Below are 23,952 nucleotides of genomic sequence, written 5' to 3' on the forward strand. Positions count from 1 at the left end.
TTACATAGATGATTTGGAGTTGGGGACCAAGGGCAATGTGTCCAAGTTTGCAGATGACACTAAGATGAGTGGTAAAGCGAAAAGTGCAGAGGATACAGGAAGTCTGCAGAGGGATTTGGATAGGTTAAGTGAGTGGGCTAGGGTCTGGCAGATGGAATACAATGTTGACAAATGTGAGGTTATCCGTTTTGGTAGGAATAACAGCAAACAGGATTATTATTTAAACAATAAAATATTAAAGCATGCCGCTGTTCAGAGAGACATGGGTGTGCTAGTGCATGAGTCACAGAAGGTTGGTTTACAAGTGCAACAGGTGATTAAGAAGGCAAATGGAATTTTGTCCTTCATTGCTAGAGGGATGGAGTTTAAGACTAGGGAGGTTATGTTGCAATTGTATAAGGTGTTAGTGAGGCCACACCTGGAGTATGGTGTTCAGTTTTGGTCTCCTTACTTGAGAAAGGACGTACTGGCGCTGGAGGGTGTGCAGAGGAGATTCACTAGGTTAATCCCAGAGCTGAAGGGGTTGGATTATGAGGAGAGGTTGAGTAGACTGGGACTGTACTCGTTGGAATTTAGAAGGATGAGGGGGGATCTTATAGAAACATTTAAAATTATGAAGGGAATAGATAGGATAGATGCGGGCAGGTTGTTTCCACTGGCGGGTGACAGCAGAACTAGGGGACATAGCCTCAAAATAAGGGGAAGTAGATTTAGGACTGAGTTTAGGAGGAACTTCTTCACCCAAAGGGTTGTGAATCTATGGAATTCCTTGCCCAGTGAAGCAGTTGAGGCTCCTTCATTACATGTTTTTAAGGTAAAGATAGATAGTTTTTTGAAGAATAAAGGAATTAAGGGTTATGGTGTTTGGGCCGGAAAGTGGAGCTGAGTCCACAAAAGATCAGCCATGATCTAATTGAATGGCGGAGCAGGCTCGAGGGGCCAGATGGCCTACTCCTGCTCCTAGTTCTTATATCCCGGGATTTTCTACCTAAAGCCATCATGGTAGTGCCATCACGAAATGTTTGCAGTAGTTTAAGGAAGCAGCACACCACCACTGCCTCAAGCAAACTAGAGATCCCCCAAAATGCAGCTTTACCAATTGGACCCATATTCCAAGAACAAAAAATCAAAGCAAAATAAAAATAAGAGTGTTATGAGATTTCACGTGCCTGGAAATCACACCTATTAGTCCCAGTAAAATCCCCAAGATCACAATGGGAATAATCTATAAAGGCTACAATCTTCAATGACTACTTCAAATGATTGCTGCCAGTGTATCACCCATTTACATGGCTCAAAATACCTCTTTCAATATGGCTCTCTCCTTGACAGAACCCAAGTTTGCAATCTAAATATAAAGCTGAATTCCACCCCCCAAAAAAAAAAATGTTTTTACATGATCACCATGTTTTACTGAAAACTAAGTGGAGATAAATTATGATGCAATCTTTATATTTTCCTCTCCCCACCTCTCATCAGGTTTAACAAAATCTTAACATTTGGTTACCCCCATCAGGTATGTACTCACACTCTTCCACATAAAAAGTTACACCCATCCTCCATTTCCTGAGCTTTAGACTTAAGACCTATCCTGGCTGCAGTCGTCCGCAGTACCTATATATGTTAACTTGCGAGCAGCAGCTGCTTCCCCACCATTACTCATCTGGGTTTGTTTATAGTCACCCAGCAGTTTTAGGCTCAAGATATTTCATCTCCTTGAGCACTGACACAGAGCAAGCTCCAGTCCTTCTTCTGCTTTCAAATTCCTTTTTCCAAAGCAATTCTATGTGATCCTCTTGTAAAACTGCATTATAACAATATAGAATGCTGGAAGTAAAGAACTGGTAAAATAATTAAATATTCAAAAGTAAACATACTTCACTTCTCTGGACATATGTGCAAGGGGACAGAAGAGGACATGAATCAAGCCAAGTTGAGCTGAGCGTTGTTGAGTTGGGTAATGCAGAAAATGAGTGGACTGGAAGCTCAACACTCAGGAGGGGGATAAAGCTTATTATGATGCAACAAAGGGTTAGATTATTCAAGCCATTCAGAGTCAAAGGACAGAAAGCCTAGCCCAATCAATGCAGCAAATTCAGCAAAGTGCAGACTGATGCTAGAGACCAATTAACAACTTACGGGAGCAAGAAAACTAAGACCATGGGGCAATGACTGCTACAAAGGGGCTCCTGCTTTCAATGTATGTTCACTGACATTTGGTGGATTTTTATTGTTTGCTTCCTTTTTTTTTTAAACTCATGAGCTATCCATTCCTGTGCCCGTCAACTCCAGTCTCAACTTCAGACCCAGCTCCAGCCAGTAAACCAACATATGGCCTTGGTGAGTTGGACTGTTTTCAGTCATGCACTCCGATACATATGAAATCAAATGAATTAAACTTCCCATCATCCAATTAGTCATGGTGACTGATGAAGCATTAATGCAAGTTTTACTTTTTAGGACACTGCAATTTTTTTGCAATTCAAGTGGGATGTGCTTAGCTTAAGGTCATCCAAAATGAATGAATGAAAATCGTTTATTGTCACAAGTAGGCAGCACGGTAGCATGGTGGTTAGCATAAATGCTTCACAGCTCCAGGGTCCCAGGTTCGATTCCCGGCTGGGTCACTGTCTGTGCAGAGTCTGCACGTCCTCCCCGTGTGTGCGTGGGTTTCCTCCGGGTGCTCCGGTTTCCTCCCACAGTCCAAAGATGTGCGGGTTAGGTGGATTGGCCAGGCTAAATTGCCCTTAGTGTCCTAAAAAAAAAAAAAGGTTAATGGGGGTTGTTGGGTTACTGGTATAGGGTGGATACGTGGGCTTGAGTAGGGTGATCAGTGCTCGGCACAACATCGAGGGCCGAAGGGCCTGTTCTGTGCTGTACTGTTCTAATTCTAATCTAAATGAAGTTACTGTGAAAAGCCCCTAGTCGCCACATTCCAGCACCTGTTTGGGGAGGCTGGTACGGGAATTGAACGTGCTGCTGGCCTGCCTTGGTCAGCTTTCAAAGCCAGCGATTTAGCTCTGTGCTAAAAGAGCCCCCAGCTGAAAGGAAGAGGTACCACAGGAATCTGACCACAGCACTGAACAGAGAGATCTACTAAATGGTGAGACAGTCCAGAAGGTGTTCTAGTAATAAATTTATGTATGGTTCCCCAAGGAACAAATGAAAATTGTGTTAATGCATGTTTTTGAATTTTAAAAAATTGTCCTTGTGATGTGAGCCCTCGTGAACGTGATGATATGCTGCCATCCTAACTGGCTGCAATCTAAGTACGCACCCAGTGCTGACAGGGCAAGTTCCAGGTTCTTGATGGCAACATAGTTGCAAGTGAGGATGGTATGTTTTGGAAGGAAACTTGCAGGTGGTGGCCCAATGCATCTGCTGCTCTTGGCCTGAATGCTGTAAAGCTTCTTGGTTGTTGTTAAAGCTGCACTCATTCAGACAAGTGGAAAGTATTCCATCTTATTCCTAAATTGTGCCTTGCAGATGATGGACAGACTTTGGAGGTCAGGAGGTGGATTATTTGTCGTAGAATTCCCAGCCACGGATCTGCTTTTGTAGTCACTCTTTTTAGATGGCTAGTCCACTTAAGTATCTGTTCAATTGTTAACACTCAGATGATTACAATGGGATATCAGCAATGCATCAAATATCACAGGGACATGATCATTCTCTGGCACTTAAATGGCAAGCAACATCTAGGCCATACATCAGTCCAGTCTCAATGTAGTTCAGGTCTTGCTGCTTCACAGACAGCTTCAGTATTTAAGGAGTTGCGAACAGTATTGAATACTGTGCTTTCAGCAAACATCCCCACTTCTCACCTTATGATGGAGGGAAGGTCACTGATGAAGCAACTGAAGACAGTTTGCCTAGCATACAACCCACTGTAATGAGGGCGGCACGGTAGTACAATGGTTAGCACTGTTGCTTCACAGGGTCAGAGACCCGGGTTCAATTCCCGGCTTGGGTCACTGTCTGTGGGGAGTCTGCATGTTCTCCCAGTGTCTGCGTGGGTTTCCTTCGGGTGCTCTGGTTTCCTGCCATAAGTCCCGAAAGACGCGCATTAGGTGAATTGGACATTCTGAATTCTCAGTGTACCCGAATAGGCGCCGGGAGTGTGGCAACTAGGGGATTTTCCAGTAACTTCATTGGAGTGTAATGTAAGCCTATTTGTGACACAAATAAAAATTATGATATCATGGGGCGGAGGTGAATCGCCTCCAACAACCACAACCATCTTTCTGTTAGGTCTGACTCCAATCATTGGAGACATTTCCCTCATTCCAACTGACTTTAATTTTGTTAAGATTCCTTGATGGTCCACTTAATAAATGCTGCCTTGATGTCAAGGACTGTCACTCACATCTCTCGAGTCCAGCTGTTTTGTCCATCGCTGCATCAATGCTGGAAATGAGGTCTGAAGCAGAGCGGCCCAAGGCAACCCAAATTGAGCATCAAGAACAAGTTATTGCCATGTAAATGCCACTTGAAAGCATTGTTTCTTGTTATTTACAGTAAGTAGGAGGTCATTCAGCCCATCTTGTCTGCACCAGCTACCAAAACAGCTACCCAGCTGGTCCCATTTTCCAGCCCTATCTCCATAGCCCTCTAAATTAATCACTTTCATGCCGGTGACATACATAGAACAACATAGAAGATACAGTGCAGAAGGAGGCCATTCGGCCCATCGAGTCTGCACTGACCCACATTAAGCCCTCACTTCCACCCATCCCCGCAACCCAATAACTCCTCCCAACCTTTCTGGACACTACAGACAATATATCATGGCCAATCCACCTAACCTGCACGTCTTTGGACTGTGGGAGGAAACCAGAGCACCCGGACGAAACTCACGCAGACACGGGGAGAACGTGCAAACACCACAGTCAGTGACCCAGCGGGGAATTGAACCTGGGACCCTGGCGCTGTGAAGCCACAGTGCTATCCACTTGCGCTACCGTGCTGCCCAACTAGTAGAATCAGAATACATTTCTGTACTCTGTCAGAATTGTTCATAATTTTGAACACCTCAATAATGTCACCTTTTGATCTTCTCCACTCCATGGAAAACAAGGCCACTTTCTCCAATCTTTCCTTGAATCTAACATTTCTTGTCCCTGGTATCATTCTAGTAAATCTCCTCTGCTCTCTCTCTCTCTCTCTGGGACTTTAACATCCTCCTTTCAATAAAGTACCCAGAACTGAACACAATACTACAAATGTGGTCTGATCAATGATTTTTAAGTGCCACTTGAAAGCAGCATTGAGACCACCTTACATGTTGTAGCAGTACTGAAACAGATTGTCTGAGGGCACAATGAGTATGGCAGCTGGGTTATTGTCAGGGTCCATTGCCTTTACCTGTACCCAGTGCCTTCAGACATTATTTGATAGCATGGAGGAATCCAATAGTCTGCAGACTGACATGTATGATGGTGGGGGAACTTCCGGTGGTGGTAATGAACTGAGCGGTTGCACAAAAGATGGCTATCATCTAAGAATATCAACTAAGGCCTTTTAACCCCAATAAACGGGCATCAAACGTACTCATTATCGCCAGACTAACCCCCCATCGACCGTATTGCCAAGCAGGATGGGAAAGAATCAGGCGCCCAGCCGAAAAACCGGTAAAGACAAGGGGAGGGGAACCTCGGCCTCAGAGCAGGGAACTGCACATGGAGACACAGAACCGGTCCGGGTCGGCCCGGAGAGCTCTCAAAGCAGACCCTGGTGCTGATTGGCAAATTGATGTGCTTTATCACTTCCGAGCTCGAGACGCAGAGAGGAGATGAAAAAAGATCTCCAGTCAGCCACTGTGAAGGCAATGGAGGCCGCGACAGCCCCATGAGGGAGGCAATGGACAATATGGAGCGGACGCTAGAGGCCCAGGTAACGACGACATGGGACCTCAAAAAAGCCATCACCTTCAAAAGACTGGATCGCGGCATTCGAGGCCAATGTGTCGAGCCTGGTCAAGACCCAGAAGGGGTGGAAGGATAAAGTTGACAACCAAGATAATCGATTGTGTCAGCAAAACATGAGAATTTTGGGGCTGTCAGTGGAACGGAGGGGAGAATCCCCACAGAAAACATACCACTTCTTCCAAGTGGTGATCAACATGGAGGATCAGGGGTTCATCAGCTGAGGGAGGGGTGGCGGGTGGTAATTGGTAATCAGCAGTATTTTCTTGCTCAAGTTTTACCTGATGCTGTGAAACTTTATAGGACCTTGAGTCAATGTTGAAGACTCCCAGGGACACTCCCTCACAGTACACCACGATGCCACTGCCTCTTGAGGGTTTGTCCTACTGGCTGGACAGAACATGTCCACAGGTAGTAATTGATCTTGGAATCTGGGCCATTGGCTGTAAGGAATGATTTGATGAGTATCACTATATCAAGTTGTTGCTTGATGAAACTGTGGGACAATTCTCCCAATTTTGGCATAAATTCCCAGATGCTATCAAGGAGGGGCAGTTGAATTAACGTCAAGGGCTCTTATTCAACTTTTCTGCAATGATTTAACGCAACCGAGTGGATTCCCAGGCCATTTCAGAGGGCAGTTAAGAATCAACCACTGTGAGCTGTGACTTGTGTGTGACTCCAGAGAGATTAAGGAAAGTAGATTTCCCCGTCTGAAGGGCATTAATCATACAGATGCATTTCTTTTTTTTTTTTAATTTAAATTACCCAATTATTTTTTCCAATTAAGGGGCAATTTAGCATGGCCAATCCACCTACTCTGCACATTTTTGGGTTGTGGGGGCGAAACCCACGCAGACACGGGGAGAATGTGCAAACTCCACACGGACAGTGACCCAGAGCCGGGATCGAACCTTGGACCTCAGCGCCGTGAGGCGGTTGTGCTAACCACTAGGCCACCGTGCTGCCCTACAGATGCATTTCTAGGACAATCCGGTAATTTCGTGACCATTGTTAATGAGACTAGCATTTTATTCCAGATTAAATTCCATGATGGAACTTAAATATCCAGAGGCATCAGTACACACAATAATGCATGTGCGATGCTATGTCACTGTACTTTACCCATGAAGAGCATAACAAAACAAAATGTATGTCACAAGTTTCCATTTCTTTTGCCTCACTTGCTCGTATGCCTGGGTGTACACAAAAAAAAGTGATTGCCAATCCCCCAACCTCCCTCAGCCTCTAAATCCTTAAACCTCTCCCTCTTCCCATATCAATGTAGTATTTCGCGGCGCCGGGGTCCCAGGTTCAATTCCCCGTTGGGTCGCTGTCTGTGCGGAGTCTGCATGTTCTCCCCGTGTCTGCATGGGTTTCCTCCAGGTGCTCCGGTTTTCTCCCACGTCCAAAGATGTGCAGGTTAGGTGGATTGGCCATGATAAATTGCCCTTGGTGACCAAAAAGGTTAGGAGGGATTATTGAGTTACAGGGATAGGGTGGGAGTGAGGGTTTAAGTGGGTCGGTGCAGACCCGATGGGCCGACTGGCCTCTTTCTGCATTGTATGTTCTAAGTTCTTTCTCTTCCTTTTCTTCCTTCCTGTTTTGCCAGCACCAAATAAATTCTTACTCGCTTTAGTAGTTCCTTCACTGTTCTTGGGTCAAAATCCTGGAACTGCCTTCCTAACAGCACTGCGGGTGTACTTACACCATATGAACTGCAGCGTACCACCTTCTCAAGGCAATTAAAGATGGACAATAAATGCTGGCCTAACCAGTGACACCTACATCCTGTGAAAGAATATTTCTTTAAAAATTAACTATTAGGGCAGCACGGTGGAGCAATGGGTTAGACCTGCTGCCTCACGGCGTCGAGGTCCCAGGTTCGATCCCGGCTCTGGGTCACTGTCCGTGTGGAGTTTGCACATTCTCCCTGTGTCTGCGTGGGTATCGACCCCACAACCCAAAGATGTGCAGGCTAGGTGGATTGGCCATACTAAATTGCCCCTCAATTGGAAAAAATTAATTGGGTACTCTTAAAAAAAAAATTTTTTTAAGTTAGCAGTTTGTGAAATTTTAATTCATCTTATCCCTTCACAGGTGTTGACCAGTGTGTCATATTAATTTCACGTCATGCACTTTTTCCTTATTCTGACTCCTGTGTCAGGAACTCGCTCATTCTTTCACCCCCTCCTCCTATAATTTGCAAGCTTTAAAAAGATTTCCACCTAACCAGTACTGCTAAATTTCCCTGACTTCCCATTTTAAAAAATATCCTCCTCTCTGCCCCCTTTTCTTGCCAATTGCTCCCCTTTTCTGAAGACTGATTCCTTGTTGGGTACAGTTCTGTGGCCAGTTGCTCTTTCTTTTAACTTTTCCAAAGGGGCCATTATCACTTCAGTCTTAAGTGTCATCAGGATAGTTGAAATTACAGCAGAGTCTGATCCAGTCTTCATCTGACATTAACGCACAAACCCTTCCAGCAGATGTCATTAAATAGTTTTCACAAGACGGAACATTGGCTGATGTCTTCCTCTCCCAATCCAGAATTAAGCACTCTTTGGTTAGTTAGAGCACCATGGTTGAGATCAGACAATTCAGCAGAGACCTTGAAATCAATTTGAACCAACTTGGTCTGAATGGTTCAGCTGCACACCGTTTACATTTGTTAAATCGTTGAGATAATTTATTTCTATTCTTTCAAACCTCGATATTGCACCAAGAGCATTACATCCTTCATTTTCTCAAAAAATAAAATTCTCGGTGCAGATGAGTTCTTCCCGATCATTACAGAACCGAGGCAAAACTGGACAAAAAATACACATTTCTGGACAGCTGCAAATATTGAAAATGGGAGAGGCTCCCCCAGAGCAGATGTAGAGAAATACAAACAATGAGAAGGAAAGACCAAAAATAATAATTGAAAGAAAGGAAAACTAAAAAAAAAAGCAATAAGAGATTCAAGTTCCATGTTTAACACAAAGAACTACCAGTCAGATGCTTTAGCAGCTCTGTTTAAATTCAGATGCAGTAGCAGAACACAGTTCCACCATTTAGGGTGTAGGCAGCTTAAAATTTGAAGTACAGTGATACAATGCACCAAGCTGTTCCTGCATATTACAAACGTAACCAACAATGACCAGAAACTTATTATATTTCATATAAAAGGAGAGATGATCAGATTTGGTGAAAGATTGCATCGTCAATTCAGTTATTTTAAAGTGACTCTTCTATCGCTTTCCACACTACAAATTAAAAATACAGTTTCAATTATTTGCAGCATGATCTCTTATGGAAAATTGCCTGTAAGGTCTTCATTACAGGTGAGCATCATTTCTAGACAAATTCTAATAATATTTTTACAGATTTGTCTGAAATATAACAACAAAGCATCTATTAATACAGTACTGAAATGTCCCCACTCATTAACATTTATCATAGTAATATTTTAAATCAGCTCACCACATTTTGGAAATATGTAGCCATCTTTCTACAGATTTCTTACACTTTTAGCAATCTTCTTTATTCTCAGCAGTACAATGCAGGTTTTGTTCCAATATAGTGCCTTTAGATTCTGTCAATATTTGTGACGTTGCTTTTGCACACAGCACACAGTTAAGGGCAGAATCAAGCCTGCACTGCTTGCTAGAAAGCTGATTGCATCAGATAGGAAATACCTGTTCTTCAGAACCCACTGTATGCATTTCCTTCACTCAGTACAAGTACAAAACTATTGGTGCACTGTCACTCTTACAATCATTTGTAGATGATTTCTAATAAAGCAATAGAATAATGAATTTGTACTGGTGATGATGCCTGTGGGGAGGAGAGGGGAGGAGGAGCTGCACAGCATTTCAAAAACTGAGTGATTGACATAGTCTAAGAAAGCTTTGTACTCATTTTGCAGTAGTCCATGTTTTTTGGATGCGAGAGCACAGTTCTCATGCGGTAAAAGGGGAAAACAACTGGAGCAGTACAATCAGTTCCGAAGCAAAATTATCTTCCCCTTCGCTAGACTATGTTCAGCAATCACTTAAGCACATCTGATCTGGGTAGAAATCATATTCATTATACAACAAATATAAAGGGTAGTAAAGGGTGAGTAGGGTGTAAACTACAAGAAAGATAAACAGGGTTAGGATAAGGATTTTCAGAAATGTCAGTTAAAAAAGACATCAATTGTGAATGAAATATTGTGACAGGATTACTGTGTCAGATAAGGGAAGTGGAAGAATATTAAATAGGTCACACTGCAGTTTTTACTTGCGCAGACACAAAATATCTTCAAAATAACCATTTCTATGGCAAAAGGTCAATTTATAACACTACTAAAACTAACTGTATCCAACAGTAAAGCTCTTCATGGTTGGATATACGGAATTGTGCCAGATGGTACCACGCAAGCTGAACATCTTTGGTAACCATAACTCTTCAGCCTAGGACTATAAATGTGTCACAGCTGTTCTTATGTGGTCCATTCTAATGACCAGTGGTGATTTATCAGGCCTTAGCCAGAGTACAATGCTCACCTGTAATGAAGACTTTACAGGCAATTTTCCATAAGCGTCACAGGTTCATATTTCCACTCGAGTTGGTGAAGCATAGTTGCAGAGAGCACAACAATTTTATACTATTGCTTTTCCCAATGTCTTGGGCCTAACCAACTGCAGATATGAAAATAAGCACACAGTTGTAATTCCTTCAGTCTCAAGCATTTTTTCTGATTGCAATATTTGAATGTAGTGACTAACTACAAAGCTTATGAGGAGACATGGCTCCAGACCTGGGCACTTCACAGAAGCCAGTAGAAAACCAGAATACAACCAGGCACACAAGACACTCTCTCCATCATTGATTTTTTTTTTAGTTAGTGTCCTCAAGCAGCAACTTTGATGCTTTTACAACCTGGGTAAGGGACTTGCAATTAAAATTGGAGAAATTGTGATAAAATGACTGTGCATGCTACACAAATGCAGCATCAAGAAAGGGATTTATCTCAAAATGTATGAGAAATCACCTGTGCCACGGCAGAAGATAATGTAGCACTGGCCATGGGATACCAGGAACAATCGGATTTTCACCCTTTTTAGTTGGGGAAATTACCAGTATCAAGTTGAAAAGCTTTTTGGAACAATCTTGCTGATATCAGGCACACAGAGGGTCTCATCACCAGCCTTACATCTATAGGAAACATCACATAGACTTGTACGTTCTGACTGTTATAGACAAAGCATCACCAACAGCACATCTGTTTCCTACATAAGCCAGCTCCATGACCTACCCTTACTGTTGCCACATGTCTAGCAATAAATACATTATTCTGGCACAGTTGCACTCAAGTCAGAAGGCTGTGGGTTCAAGCCTCACTTCAGTCTTCAACATACAGCCTAGGCTCACATTATGGTATTGCACTTGGTGTGCTGTAACATCTTTCATATGAAAGATAAAACTGCCTGCCTGCCCAGAGGGATGATAAAGATCCTATGACACTATTTGATGAGAAGTGAGAGCCTCGTGTCCAAGCTAACATTTCACCTCCAACTAAAGCCACAAAAACAAGGTCAGCTCACTGTACAATATTGTGCATAAATTATCTGGTGCATTTATTGATGCAACAGTGACTGCACATTGGGGTATTCAGAGGATGTGATAAGATGTTATATAAATGCAGGATTTTTTTTGCTTCATGCGCTATTGCTAGCTTGATCTGTCTTTCCTACATCAATCCTGTTTACTTTCCAGTGTGCTATTTTGTTCTTGCAAATTGACAGGTTTAGATTTGCAAAACATTTCTCCAATCTTACATAAATTAAACATTAGAATCACTTTGCACCCTCTCATACCTTAATGTCATGCGACTGAAAACCAATTTTTACATCTTCAAAAAAGGAATAATTTCTATACTATGACCAGATTCAATGGATGATAACACTTGTGTCACCCCCTCAAGACATAAGTCTTTGAACCATGTCCTTAGGAATCATAACAGCATAAAACACAAACAACAATAAGGTTCAATCCAACATTTAAAGTATATTTTTAAAGAAATTTAAATTATACCATTGGATATTTTTACTCTGGAATCTCTCATGACTTTGATGGCAGGAAAATATGGTTTTGAAATACTTCTGTATACTAGTTTTTCAGGTTTGCTAATCACAATAATATACAATTAAATTAAATCTTTGTTGAAACCTTACCACTGGGTGCCTTTGATCTGGCAAGGTGCAAGCATGGCAATAAAAATCCAAATAAGATAATTAACTTCTCTGCTAAGATAAGTGGCTGTAGATCTTTAAAAAGGTAACAAATAAAATTATTTTTTCTCAGTTAAGAGGCTGCTTGAAAGATTCGATTTTTGTTCAAAACACATAAATTGTACTCAGCATTATTTTTGACTTACTGGTGTACTTTGCAACACTAAACATATTAACTAGAGAAAAAGGGCCACTTTAAAACTGCTTTGTGAAGTCATCCATGTCAACACAATTCTTTGCACTTGCAAACCAATCACAGTACTGGAAAGGTTATTCTTAAAAAGCAACTCAAAGGACAAATAAGCACTAGTCATCACAGACCAATGGCTGATGAGATTTCTCGATCAGATTGTTCAAATAGACCAATCAGTGTAAAGAAAAGGCTATTGTTAAATCTACTACAGAAGATTACATATAAGCTCTACTAACTTCCTCTCCCAACAGCAACATGGCAAGAAAGGTACATTGAGGGGTGAGGTAGTGTGTAGAGGGAGAAAAGTGGTGAATGGAAAAAAGATCAATACATCTGAATTTGAAATTGCATTCAAAATTCTCTTTTGTAATAACTTGTCAGTTGTTATAATGCCCACTCACTGTGCATACATGGGTCCAACGTTCTAACTGTTTAAAAACATCTTGGTGGAGATCCTCATTGAACATCTTTCTGTACAGTTGTGGCAATTTTGAGATCCAAATTCCATGAACATATTTGTCCACGATCTCCTTCAGTCGGGATTGTATCAATTCACTATTGTAGCTGGTTTGAGATGCTGAAGAATTGGATTTTTCAGTCGCCATGCCATCACTCCAAACAGCTACATATGTCGAAAAAAATGCATCAAAACTTATAATAATCTTTATTGTCACAAGGTTAACTTTGGCTTTCATTAACACTGCAATGAAGTTACTGTGAAAAACCTCTAGTCGCCACATTGCAGCGCTTGTTCGGGTACACTGAGGGAGAATTCAGAATGTCCAATGCACCTAACTGCACGTCTTTAGGGACTTGTGGAAGGAAACCCACGCAGACACGGGGAGAACGTGCAGACTCCGCCCAGACAATGACCCAAGCCAGGAATCTAACCCGGGACCCTGGCGCTGTGAAGCAACAGTGCAAACCACTGTGCTACCGTGCTGCCCATAAAGTTGTCTTCACAAGCAGTCTTCACTACTAGCATAATTGGAATAAGATTAAATTCAAAAATAGGGAGTGTTTTATTCACACCCACCCTGGACATTAGCAGCATGGAGTCAGTGTATTATTGGGGCCCGTATTATGCTAATAGTCTTCAGAATAAAGTAATAAGCATCAATTCCTCCAGCTATTGTAGCTGTGACTTTTGCTACTGACTGCGTTTGTGGGACAGTATGTTAAATAAGTGCATATCATACCAGATGTAGATTGAAAGAAAATACAACATTAAAAGAAAACAAAACACTGTCCCAACTGTCAAAGAAAAGGCTGAAAGTACGTAGCATCATTCAGTGGCCAATTCAATATCCATTATTATTTTCACCCAGAAAGTGGCAAGCTTTACATGGAAGTGGTTTATTAAATCCACTATTATGGGCAGCACGGTTGCAAAGTGGTTAGCATTGCTGCCTCACTGCGCTGAGGTCCCAGGTTCGATCCCGGCTCTGGGTCACTGTCCGTGTGGAGTTTACACAATCTCCCCGTGTTTGCGTGGGTTTCGCCCCCACAACCTAAAGATGTGCAGGCCAGATGGATTGGCCACACTAAATTGCCCATGCTAAACTGCCCTTTAATTTGAAAAAATTAATTGGGTACTCTAAATTTATTTTTTTGTAAATCCATTATTATGATCACCCTCTACAGTAATGGCAAATTCTTTCCCTCTATAATCAATCAAAACATCTGCAATAATAGGAGAGATAATGGGCAACACATCAACAAAGTTAACCTTTTACGGTAGAGATATAATCAGAATAAATGGACACTGAACCTAATATTAGGGGCTTGGTCAAAGAGGTGAATTTTAAGTAGTTTGCAAGGCGCGTGAGGTAGAGGGACAAGATAGCAGAGGGATAACTTCAGGGCAGGAGGATGCTAGTAATAGGAAAGGCCCCCAAGTGTATTGTAAAAGAATGTTAAATTAGAAATCTTATGAGTCTAGGAGCCAATGTAGGCCAGCAGGGTAAGGTGAATGCGCTGGATGAATGGCAAGTCATAGGATATTCATAGTAGAATTTTGTTTAAACTAAGGCTCCAGTTGAGAGGGTCGCCAGGAGAGTTTTGGAATATTATAGAGTGGAAGTGACAGGCATTTGTTATCATCCCAGTTGATATTACAATCAAACAGAAAGATCCCAGAATGGAACCCTGGCTCAAGAGATTGTAACTTTGTTTTTTTAAAATAAAATGTGGAAGAACAGAGGGCGCGATTCTCCCAGCCCCGCACCGGAGAATCACCACAACTGCGCCACACCGCACCGATGCCAGCACGCGATTCTCCGAGGTGCGGAGAATCGCCGCCATTTGCGCCGGGGCGTTTGGCGCGGCACTGGTCGCGGGCCGCTGTCCGCGGCTGGGCCGTCGATTCTCCGGCCTGGATCGGCCGAGTGGAAACGGTAGAGTCCCGCTGGCGCCATTCACACCTGGTCGCTGCCAGCAGGAACTCTGCACGAAGGGTCGGGAGGCGGCCTGTGGGTGGGGGAAAGCGCTCCTTCACTTGGGGGGGGGGGGGTCTCTCCGATGGGGTCTGGCCCACGATCGGGGCCCACCAATCGGCGGGCCGGCCTCTCTCCCCCCCCTCCCCCTCCCTCCGGGCCTAATTTGTTGCGCGGCCGGCCCCTGAACCCCCATGCCATGTTGCGTCGGGGCCGGCGCGCTAAGGAAGTCCCCCGCGCATGCGCAGGTTGGTGAGGCCCAACTGCGCATGCGCGGGTTGGCGCGGCGACCATTTGCCGCCGGGAACGGAGACTCGAGCGGCGTGAACCGCTCCAGGGCCGTGCTGGCCCCTTGTGTGGACCAGAATCAGTAGTCCCCGTACCTGTTTCGCACCGTTGTGAAACGCGACGGCGTTCACGATGGCGCGAACACTCTGTATCCATTTCGGAGAATCGCGCCCAGAGTCACAGGACTGCTAATTAGTATTTAACAAGAGGAAAAACATTTATTAAACATGAAACATTTGGATTATAATACAATACTCAAGTTTAACAATTAAACACATGTTTTAGGATTGAACCAGATTACAAAGCACATCTTAACTACAATGGTCGCGACTTTCGGTACTTGCAGGTGCGGGATTTCGTACGTAGACAGGTCCCGTCCTTTCCACGCCTTCCACCAAGGGGGATCCAGGACAGGGTAATTTCCAGGGGTGAGGTAGGAGAGGGGAGAGTCTCAGATATTTATAAGGAGCTTATGGACACAGGGACCGAGGAACTGAAACTTAAGTGGGAGGAGGAGCTTGGTGGGGAGTTGGAGGGAGGTGTATGGGCAGAAGCTCTGAGGAGGGTAAATGCAACATGTGCCAGGCTCGGCCTGATTCAGTTCAAGGTGGTTCACCGGGCCCACATGACGGTGGCCCGGATGAGCAAATTTTTTGGGCTGGAGGACAAGTGTGCTAGATGTAGGGGAGGACCAGCGAACCATGTCCACATGTTCCGGGCGTGTCCAAAACTCAGGGGATACTGGCAGGGATTTGCAGACATCATATCCCAAGTACTGAAAACAAGGGTGGTGATGAGTCCAGAGGTGTCGATGTTTGGGGTGACGGAAGACCCGGGAGTACAGGAGGGGATAGAGGCCGACGTTGTGGCCTTTGCTTCCCTGATAGCCCGGCGACAAATACTATTGCCTGGAGGGACTCAAAGCCCCCAAAGACCAAAGTATGGCTGTCGGACATGGCAAGCTTTCTCGGCTTGGAAAAAAGTTCGCCTCACGGGATCACTATCGTGGTTCGCCCGGAGGTGGCAACCATTCATCGACTTCTTCGCGGGGAACTAATCGTCAGCTGGGGGGGGTGGGGGTAGAATAGTGTAGCGTAGGGGGGAAGAATAGGCGGGTCTATCTGCGAGAGTGGTACTGTTATTTGCACTATGTTTTTTGTAATTGGTATCTACACACTAATGTATATTGTTACTGTTTACAACGCCAAAAATACCTCAATAAAATTGTGTTAAATAAAATAAACTACAATGGTCGCGTTAACACAGAGTCCCTTTTAAGCACACAAGATGACCATGGACAAATACACTCTCAACTTTGAACCCAAGTGAAAGTTTGTGGATGTATCCTTAGATACCACCCAGATAATGGTCATGAGAGTTTCCAAACTCTACTCCCAAATATACCCTTTACAATTTTCTCTCAAAAGTATGCTTTCAATATATAAAAGGCAAGAGAGAGGCAAAAATCGGCATTGGACCACTGGAAAATGTGGATGGAGAAGTAATAATAGGAAACAAAGAAATGGCAGAGGAACTGAATAGTTACTTTACACCATTCTTCACAGTGGAAGACACCAGTGGAATGCCAGAGCTCCAGGAGAATCAGGGGGCAGAGGTGAGTGCAATGACCATCACTAAGGAGAAGGTTCTGGGGAAACTGAAAGATCTGAAGGTGGACTACACCCTAGGATTCTAAAAGAGATAGGTGAGGAGATCGTGAAGGCATTGGTGGTGATCTTTCAGGAGTCATTGAAGGCAGGAAGGATTCCAGAGGACTGGAAAGTGGCTAATGTAGCACTGTTGCTTAAAAAGGGAGGGAGGCAGAAGACGGGAAATTATAGGCCGGTTAGCCTGACATTGGTCATTGGTAAGATTTTAAAGTCCATTATTAAAGATGCGATCACAGGGTACTCAGAAGTGCATAATAAAATATGACTGAGTCAGCACGGCTTCGTCAAGGGGAGGTCATATCTGACAAATCTGTTAAGAGTTATTTGAGGAGGTTACAAGGAAGTTATACAACGGAAAACCAGTGGACATGATTTATTTGGATTTCCAGAAGGCCTTTGACAAGGTGCCGCAGAGGAGACTGTTCATAAATTAAGAGCCCATGGCGTTAAGGGTACAAAACTGGCATCGAGAGAGGATTGGCTGGCTGGCAGAAGGCAGAGAGTGGGAAAAGGGGTCTTTTTCAGGATGGCAGCCGGTGACTAGTTGTGTGCCTCAGGGGTCAGTGCTGAGGCCACAAACCTTTTCCCAATATACATTAATAATCTGGAAAAAGAAACTGAAGGCACTGTTGCTAAGTTTGCAGATGATACAAAGATCTGTAGAAGGACAGGTAGTATTGAGGAAGCAGGGGGGCTGCAGAAGGAGTTGGACAAGCTAGGAGAGTGGGCAAAGAAGTGGCAGATAGAATACAATGCGGAAAAGTGTGAGGTTAAGCGCTTTGGAAGGAGAAATGGAGGCATATACTATTTTATAAATGGGGAGATGGTTAGGAAATCAGAAGCACAAAGCGACTTGGGAGTCCTTGTTCACGGTTCTCTTCACGTGCAGGTTCAATCGGCAGTTAGGAAGGCAAATGCAATGTTAGCATTCATGTCGAGAGGGCTAAAATACAAGATCAGGGTTGTACTTCTGAGGCTGTATAAGGCTGTGGTCAGACTCCATTTAGAACATAAGAACATGAGAACTAGGAGCAGGAGTAGGCCATCTGGCCCCTCGAGCCTGCTCCGCCATTCAATGAGATCATGGCTGATCTTTTGTGGACTCAGCTCCACTTTCCGGCCCGAACACCATAACCCTTAATCCCTTTATTCTTCAAAAAACTATCTATCTTTACCTTAAAAACATTTAATGAAGGAGCCTCAACTGCTTCACTGGGCAAGGAATTCCATAGATTCACAACCCTTTGGGTGAAGAAGTTCCTCCTAAACTCAGTCCTAAATCTACTTCCCCTCATTTTGAGGCTATGTCCCTTAGTTCTGCTTTCACCCGCCAGTGGAAACAACCTGCCCGCATCTATCCTATCTATTCCCTTCATAATTTTATATGTTTCTATAAGATCCCCCCTCATCCTTCTAAATTCCAACGAGTACAGTCCCAGTCTACTCAACCTCTCCTCGTAATCCAACCCCTTCAGCTCTGGGATTAACCTAGTGAATCTCCTCTGCACGCCCTCCAGTGCCAGTACGTCCTTTCTCAAGTAAGGAGACCAAAACTGAACACAATACTCCAGGTGTGGCCTCACTAACACCTTATACAATTACAACATAACCTCCCTTGTCTTAAACTCCATCCCTCTAGCAATGAAGAACAAAATTCCATTTGCCTTCTTAATCACCTGTTGCACCTGTAAACCAACTTTCTGTGACTCATGCACTATCACACCCAGGTCTCTCTGCACAGCAGCATGCTTTAATATTTTATCGTTTAAATAATAATCCCGTTTGCCGTTATTCCTACTAAAACGGATAACCTCACATTTGTCAACATTGTATTCCATCTACCAGACCCTAGCCCATTCACTGAAGCTATCCAAATCCCTCTGCAGACTTCCAGTATCTTCTGCACTTTTCGCTTTACCACTCATCTTAGTGTCATCTGCAAACTTGGACACATTGCCCTTGGTCCCCAACTCCAAATCATCTATGTAAATTGTAAACAATTGTGGGCCCAACACGGATCCCTGAGGGACACCACTAGCTACAGATTGCCAACCAGAGAAACACCCATTAATCCCCACTCTTTGCTTTCTATTAATTAACCAATCCTCTATCCATGCTACTACTTTACCCTTAATGCCATGCATCTTTATCTTATGCAGCAACCTTTTGTGTGGCACCTTGTCAAAGGCTTTCTGGAAATCCAGATGTACCACATCCATTGGCTCCCCGTTACCCAAGGTCCTTAAAAAATTCCACTAAATTAGTTAGGCACGACCTGCCCTTTATGAACTCATGCTGCGTCTGCCCAATGGGACAATTTCTATCCAGATGCCTCGCTATTTCTTCCTTGATGATAGATTCCAGCATCTTCCCTACTACCAGCATCTTCCCTACTACCGAAGTTAAGCTCACTGGCCTATAATTTCCTGCTCTCTGCCTACCTCCTTTTTTAAACAGTATTGGAGTATTGTGAGCAGTTTTGGGGCCATATCTAAGGAAGGATGTGCTGGCCTTGTAAAGGGTCCAGAGGAGATTTACAAGAATGATCCCTGGAATGAAGAGCTTGTTGTATGAGGAATGGTTTTGGACTCTGGGTCTGTACTCGTTGGAGTTTAGAAGGATGAGGGGGGGTCTTATTGAAACTTACAGGATACTGCGTGGCATGGATAGAGTGGACATGGAGAGAATGTTTCCACTTGTAGGAAACACTAGAAGCAGAGGACACAATCTCAGACTAAAGGGACAATCCTTAAAATGGAGATGAGGAGGAATTTCTTCAGCCAGAGGGTGGTAAATCTGTGGAACTCTTTGCCGCAGAAGGCTGTGGAGGCCAAATCACAGTGTCTTTAAAACAGAGATAGTAGGTTTTTGATCAATAAGGGGATATGGGGAAAAAAGGTAGGAGAATGGGGATGAGGAAAATATCAGCCATGATGGAATGGCAGAGCAGGCTTGATTAGCCGAGTGGCTTAATTCTGCTCCTATGTTTTATGATCTTTCCCTTAGCGGTTTGCATACCGAAATCCAGGCCTGGTTTTACAAATGACGCTTTTGACTCCACTTTTAACAGCCAATCTAGTACAGAATTTGACACCAACCCCTTTAGGTTTCCTGTGTCTTAATTGCTTTTACACAGATTCAGCCACCGATTTCTATAGTTATTTCAACTTCCACAGGCTGTAGTAAAATCTCACAAACCTGAAAATAATTTCAGATATTTTTTTTTTTTAATATGTCTACGGGATGTGGGCATCGCTGGTTAAGCCAGCATATATTGCCCAGTCCTAGTTGCCCTTCAGAAGGTGGTGGTGAGTTGCCTTCTTGGACCCCCGCGGTCCTTGGGGTGTAGGTACAGTCACTGTGCAGTTAGGGAAGGAGTTCCAGTATGTTACCCCACTGACAGTGAAGGAACGGCGATATATTTCCAAGTCAGGGTCGGGAGTGTCTTGGAGGGAAGCCTCCAGGTGGTGGGGTGCCCAGGTATCTGCTGTTCTTGTCCTTCCAGATGGTGGTCGTCGTAGGTTTGGAAGGTGCTGTCTAAGGCAGGTATTTTCAAAGTTGGGATTGCGACCCATGGGTGGGTTGCGGGCGGGGCGGGTGTCGGGAGGGTCGTGGAGCCTTCCGTCGTGGTGCTCCCGATTGCCAAATTCGTGCGCAACAGTCGGCTTTTGACAATGCCGGCTGTGAGCAGCCTTCAACACGACAGATCGACCATATAAAAATATGCAAGCACACAGCGCATGCGTGTCCGCTCATCAGCGCGCATGCACAGAACCGCATGGTTCCGTGAGCTCCAATAAGGAAAACTGATCAGCTAGCATTTAAAGGCAAGATTTCACCCAGAATGTGAAGGTACTTTTTTTCTCATTCTTTTCCGAATTTCTTTTCTATTTCTGATCCCAAAACTGACTGAGCTATCAGCACCTAAGTAGCCAAATCCTGTGTTACACTGAATGACATTGAATATACCAACACATTCGGCCAACCAGCCCATGTCCACATTTTTGCTTCATTCGGAACACAATTGAGCATAACGTACTATTCATACAGGAAAGAAAACAAGTGGAGAAGCAAAAGAACATTCTGGCCAGCCAATCAGCCCACACCTCAGAATTGAATGAAATGCAAATTGTTACAGGAGCAAATACTTTATCCTTCACATCTTTCAAAGTATGAAGCAGTTACTGGTCTGGCCAAGTGGACAGAAACTCAGCAAATGGAATACAACCCAGAGAAGTGTGAGGTGATGCATTTGGGGAGGTCAAAAAAGGCAAAGAATTACAAATTAAATGGGCGGATATTAGGAAGTGTAGAGGAAGGGAGAGACCTTGGAGTGAATGTCCACAGATCCCTGCAGAACAGGTTGCAAAGGTGGTTAAGGAGACATCTGGAACCCTTCCATTTATTAGCCAAGGTAGGTTTGTGCAATAGGAGGAGCAGGAGAAGATAAATTTTTAAATGCAATGTAATCTTCCTGCCTGAAGGGAGGCAGAAAGCAGGGCACACCTCCCGAACGACGACGTCACGTGCTTTAGGCGCGATTGCGATTCCTCCATTCTGACAGCAGCAAACAAGGTAAGAGAAGATGGTGGGTCGCGAAGGTCTGCCGGCAGGGGTTGTGAAGGTCGGCCGGCGTTGGTCCCGAAGGTTGGCTGGTTGGTAAAAATGGGTCCCCGGAAAAAATGTTTGAAAAACACTGGTCTAAGGAACTTTGGTGATTTACTGCAGTGCATCATGTAGAGGATACACACAACTGCCACTGTTCATCAGTGATGTTGAATCTTCGTGGAAGGTGGCGCAATCAAGCGGATTGCTTTATCCTGCATGGTGTCGAGCTTCTTGAGTATTTTTGAAGCTGCACTCATCCAGACAAGTGGAGAGTATTCCATTACACTCCTGACTTGTGCCTTGTAGATGGTGAACAGGCTTTGGGGGTGGTCAGGGGGTGAGTTATTCACTGTAGGATTCATAGCCTTTGACCTGTCCTGGTAGCCACAGTATTAATATGGCTACTCCAGTTCAGTTTCTGATCAATGGTAACCCCCAGGATGTTGATTGTGGGGGATCCAGCGATGGTAATGACATTGAATGTCAAGGGGCAGTGGTCAGATCCTCTCTTGTAGGATATGGTCATTGCCTGGCACTTGTGTGGCGTGAATGTAACTTGCCACTTGTCAGCCCAAGCCTGGATTTTTCTGCATTTGCATATGGACTGCTTCATATGAGGAGTCGCGAATGGTGCTGAACATTTGTGCAGTGATCCGCAAATATTCCTACACATCCCCACTTTTGACTGTACGATAGAAGGGAAGTCATTGATGAAGCATCTGAAGATGGATGGGCCGGGGACACTACCCTGAGGAACTCCTGCAATGTCCTGGAGCTGAGAATATTGACTGCCAACTACCACAACCACCTTCCTTTGTGACAGGTATGACTCCAACCAATGGAGAGTTTTTCCCCCGATTGAAGATAAAGATAGATAGTTTTTTGACAAATTAAGGAATAAAGGATTATGGTGCTCGGGCGGGAAAGTGGAGGTGAGTCCACAAAGGATCAGCCATGATCTCATTGAATGGCGGAACAGGCTCGAAGGGCCAGATGGCCTACTCCTGCTCCTAGTTCTTATGTTCTTATTCCCATCAACTCCAATTTAGCTAGGGCTCCTTGATGCCATACTTGGACAAATGCTGCCTTGACGTCATGGGTAGACATTCTCACCTCACCTCTGGCATTCAGCTCTTTTGTCCATGTTTGAACCAAGGCTGTAATGAGATCAGGAGCTGAGTGACCCTGGCGGAACACAAACTGAGCATCCGTGAGCATGTTTTAGCTGAACTTTCTGGCATTTCTCAGCTAGTTCTAGTACCTTTGACCTCAGAAATCTTGGAAACTTATCTTCATTTCTTCAGCTTCCTTAACTACTTGCTCTTCAGATCTCAACCATTACTCCACGGTATGGCTTTTCTTCTAACAAAGCTGAGAGAGATGTTCCTTCTCTAGCCTTCAAAACCAACTGCTATTGGCAGCTGTGAGAGCTGTCTTCTCTCTCACTAGATATCTTCAACTGCAATCAAATATCTAGTTAAAACTTAAAAGCTTCTCAACCTTACAAGGCCCTAGTTGTTAAGCAACATCCACATGCTTATACCTTTTATTTATTCTTCACGCCATAGCCCTCTAGATAGAAACACAGTTGGAATTGAAACCAACCCCTCATACATATAACATCGTTGTCCAAGCATGAATCTAACTATAGGCTTTACTCTTCCAGGCAGAAACATTACGTTAAACTCCCTTAAAACTATACCTGCTTTCTAATGTTTACCAATACAAATATAAATCTCTTTAAACTACCTTGATTTTCCTAACACATTGTTAAAGAGGGTTGATCAAATGGGACCACTATTGATTTCTCTTTATATTAAATTAACTTTGACCTGTAACTTTTCAATTAGAACTGATCCCTCCAGTTGTCCGTTCATATGGACAGATTCCGTAATAAGGTTTTTTAATAATAATCTTTATTATTATTTGACACAAGTAGGCTTACATTAACACTGCAATGAAGTTACTGTGAAAAGCCCCTAGTCGCCACATTCAGGCACTTGTTCGGGTACACAGAGGGAGAAGTCAAACAATCCAAATGACCTAACAGCACGTCTTTTGGGAATTGTGGGAGGTAACCGGAGCACCCGGAGGAAACCCACGCAGACGTGGGGAGAACGTGCAGAGCAGACTCCGCACAGGCAGTGACCCAAGCCGGGAATCAAACCTGGGACCCTGGCGCAGTGAAGCAACAGCGCTAACCACAATTCGGGAGGCTAGCAGATGCATACATAGACAGAACAAGGCCATGGAGATTATATGCCTGTTAATTCCATATGGAAAAGTGACAGCTGATAGTTAGGTGTCTCTAAAGTTGCACATGGTTGTATTGATATTCCCCAGCCTATCCTCGTAACCCCACTTTGAATACAAAGAGGCAATGTAGCATTGCCAATCCATCTTAACTGCACACCTTTGGACTGTGGAAGGAAACCGGAGCACCTGGAGGAAACCCATGCAGACACGGGGAGAACGTGCAAATTACACACAGATAGTCGCATAAGGCTGGAATTGAACTCGGGTCCCTGGCGCTGTGCAGTGTTAATCACTGTGCCACTGTGCCGTGCCACCCCTTAA

The 23,952-nt window shown here is 44.0% G+C and overlaps 1 protein-coding gene and 1 long non-coding RNA gene across 5 annotated transcripts in view; one reads left to right on the forward strand and one right to left on the reverse strand.

The window, feature by feature from the left end:
• Window positions 1–23,952, reverse strand: part of LOC119970262 (tudor domain-containing protein 7-like) — a 210,945-nt gene that overhangs the window by 104,457 nt on the left and 82,536 nt on the right. For all 4 annotated transcript variants that reach the window (XM_038804596.1, XM_038804593.1, XM_038804594.1 and 1 more), the window contains exon 6: window positions 12,776–12,996. In XM_038804596.1, coding sequence (XP_038660524.1) covers window positions 12,776–12,996 — 221 coding nt within the window. The remainder of the gene's footprint in view (window positions 1–12,775; window positions 12,997–23,952) is intronic.
• The window catches only part of LOC119970263, a 57,791-nt gene continuing 36,099 nt past the window's right edge, over window positions 2,261–23,952 (forward strand). Inside the window, exon 1 of the long non-coding RNA XR_005461574.1 lies at window positions 2,261–2,340. This is a non-coding gene — a long non-coding RNA (uncharacterized LOC119970263). The remainder of the gene's footprint in view (window positions 2,341–23,952) is intronic.

Source organism: Scyliorhinus canicula, chromosome 8, assembly GCF_902713615.1.
Source record: "Scyliorhinus canicula chromosome 8, sScyCan1.1, whole genome shotgun sequence".
Classification (NCBI taxonomy): domain Eukaryota; kingdom Metazoa; phylum Chordata; class Chondrichthyes; order Carcharhiniformes; family Scyliorhinidae; genus Scyliorhinus; species Scyliorhinus canicula.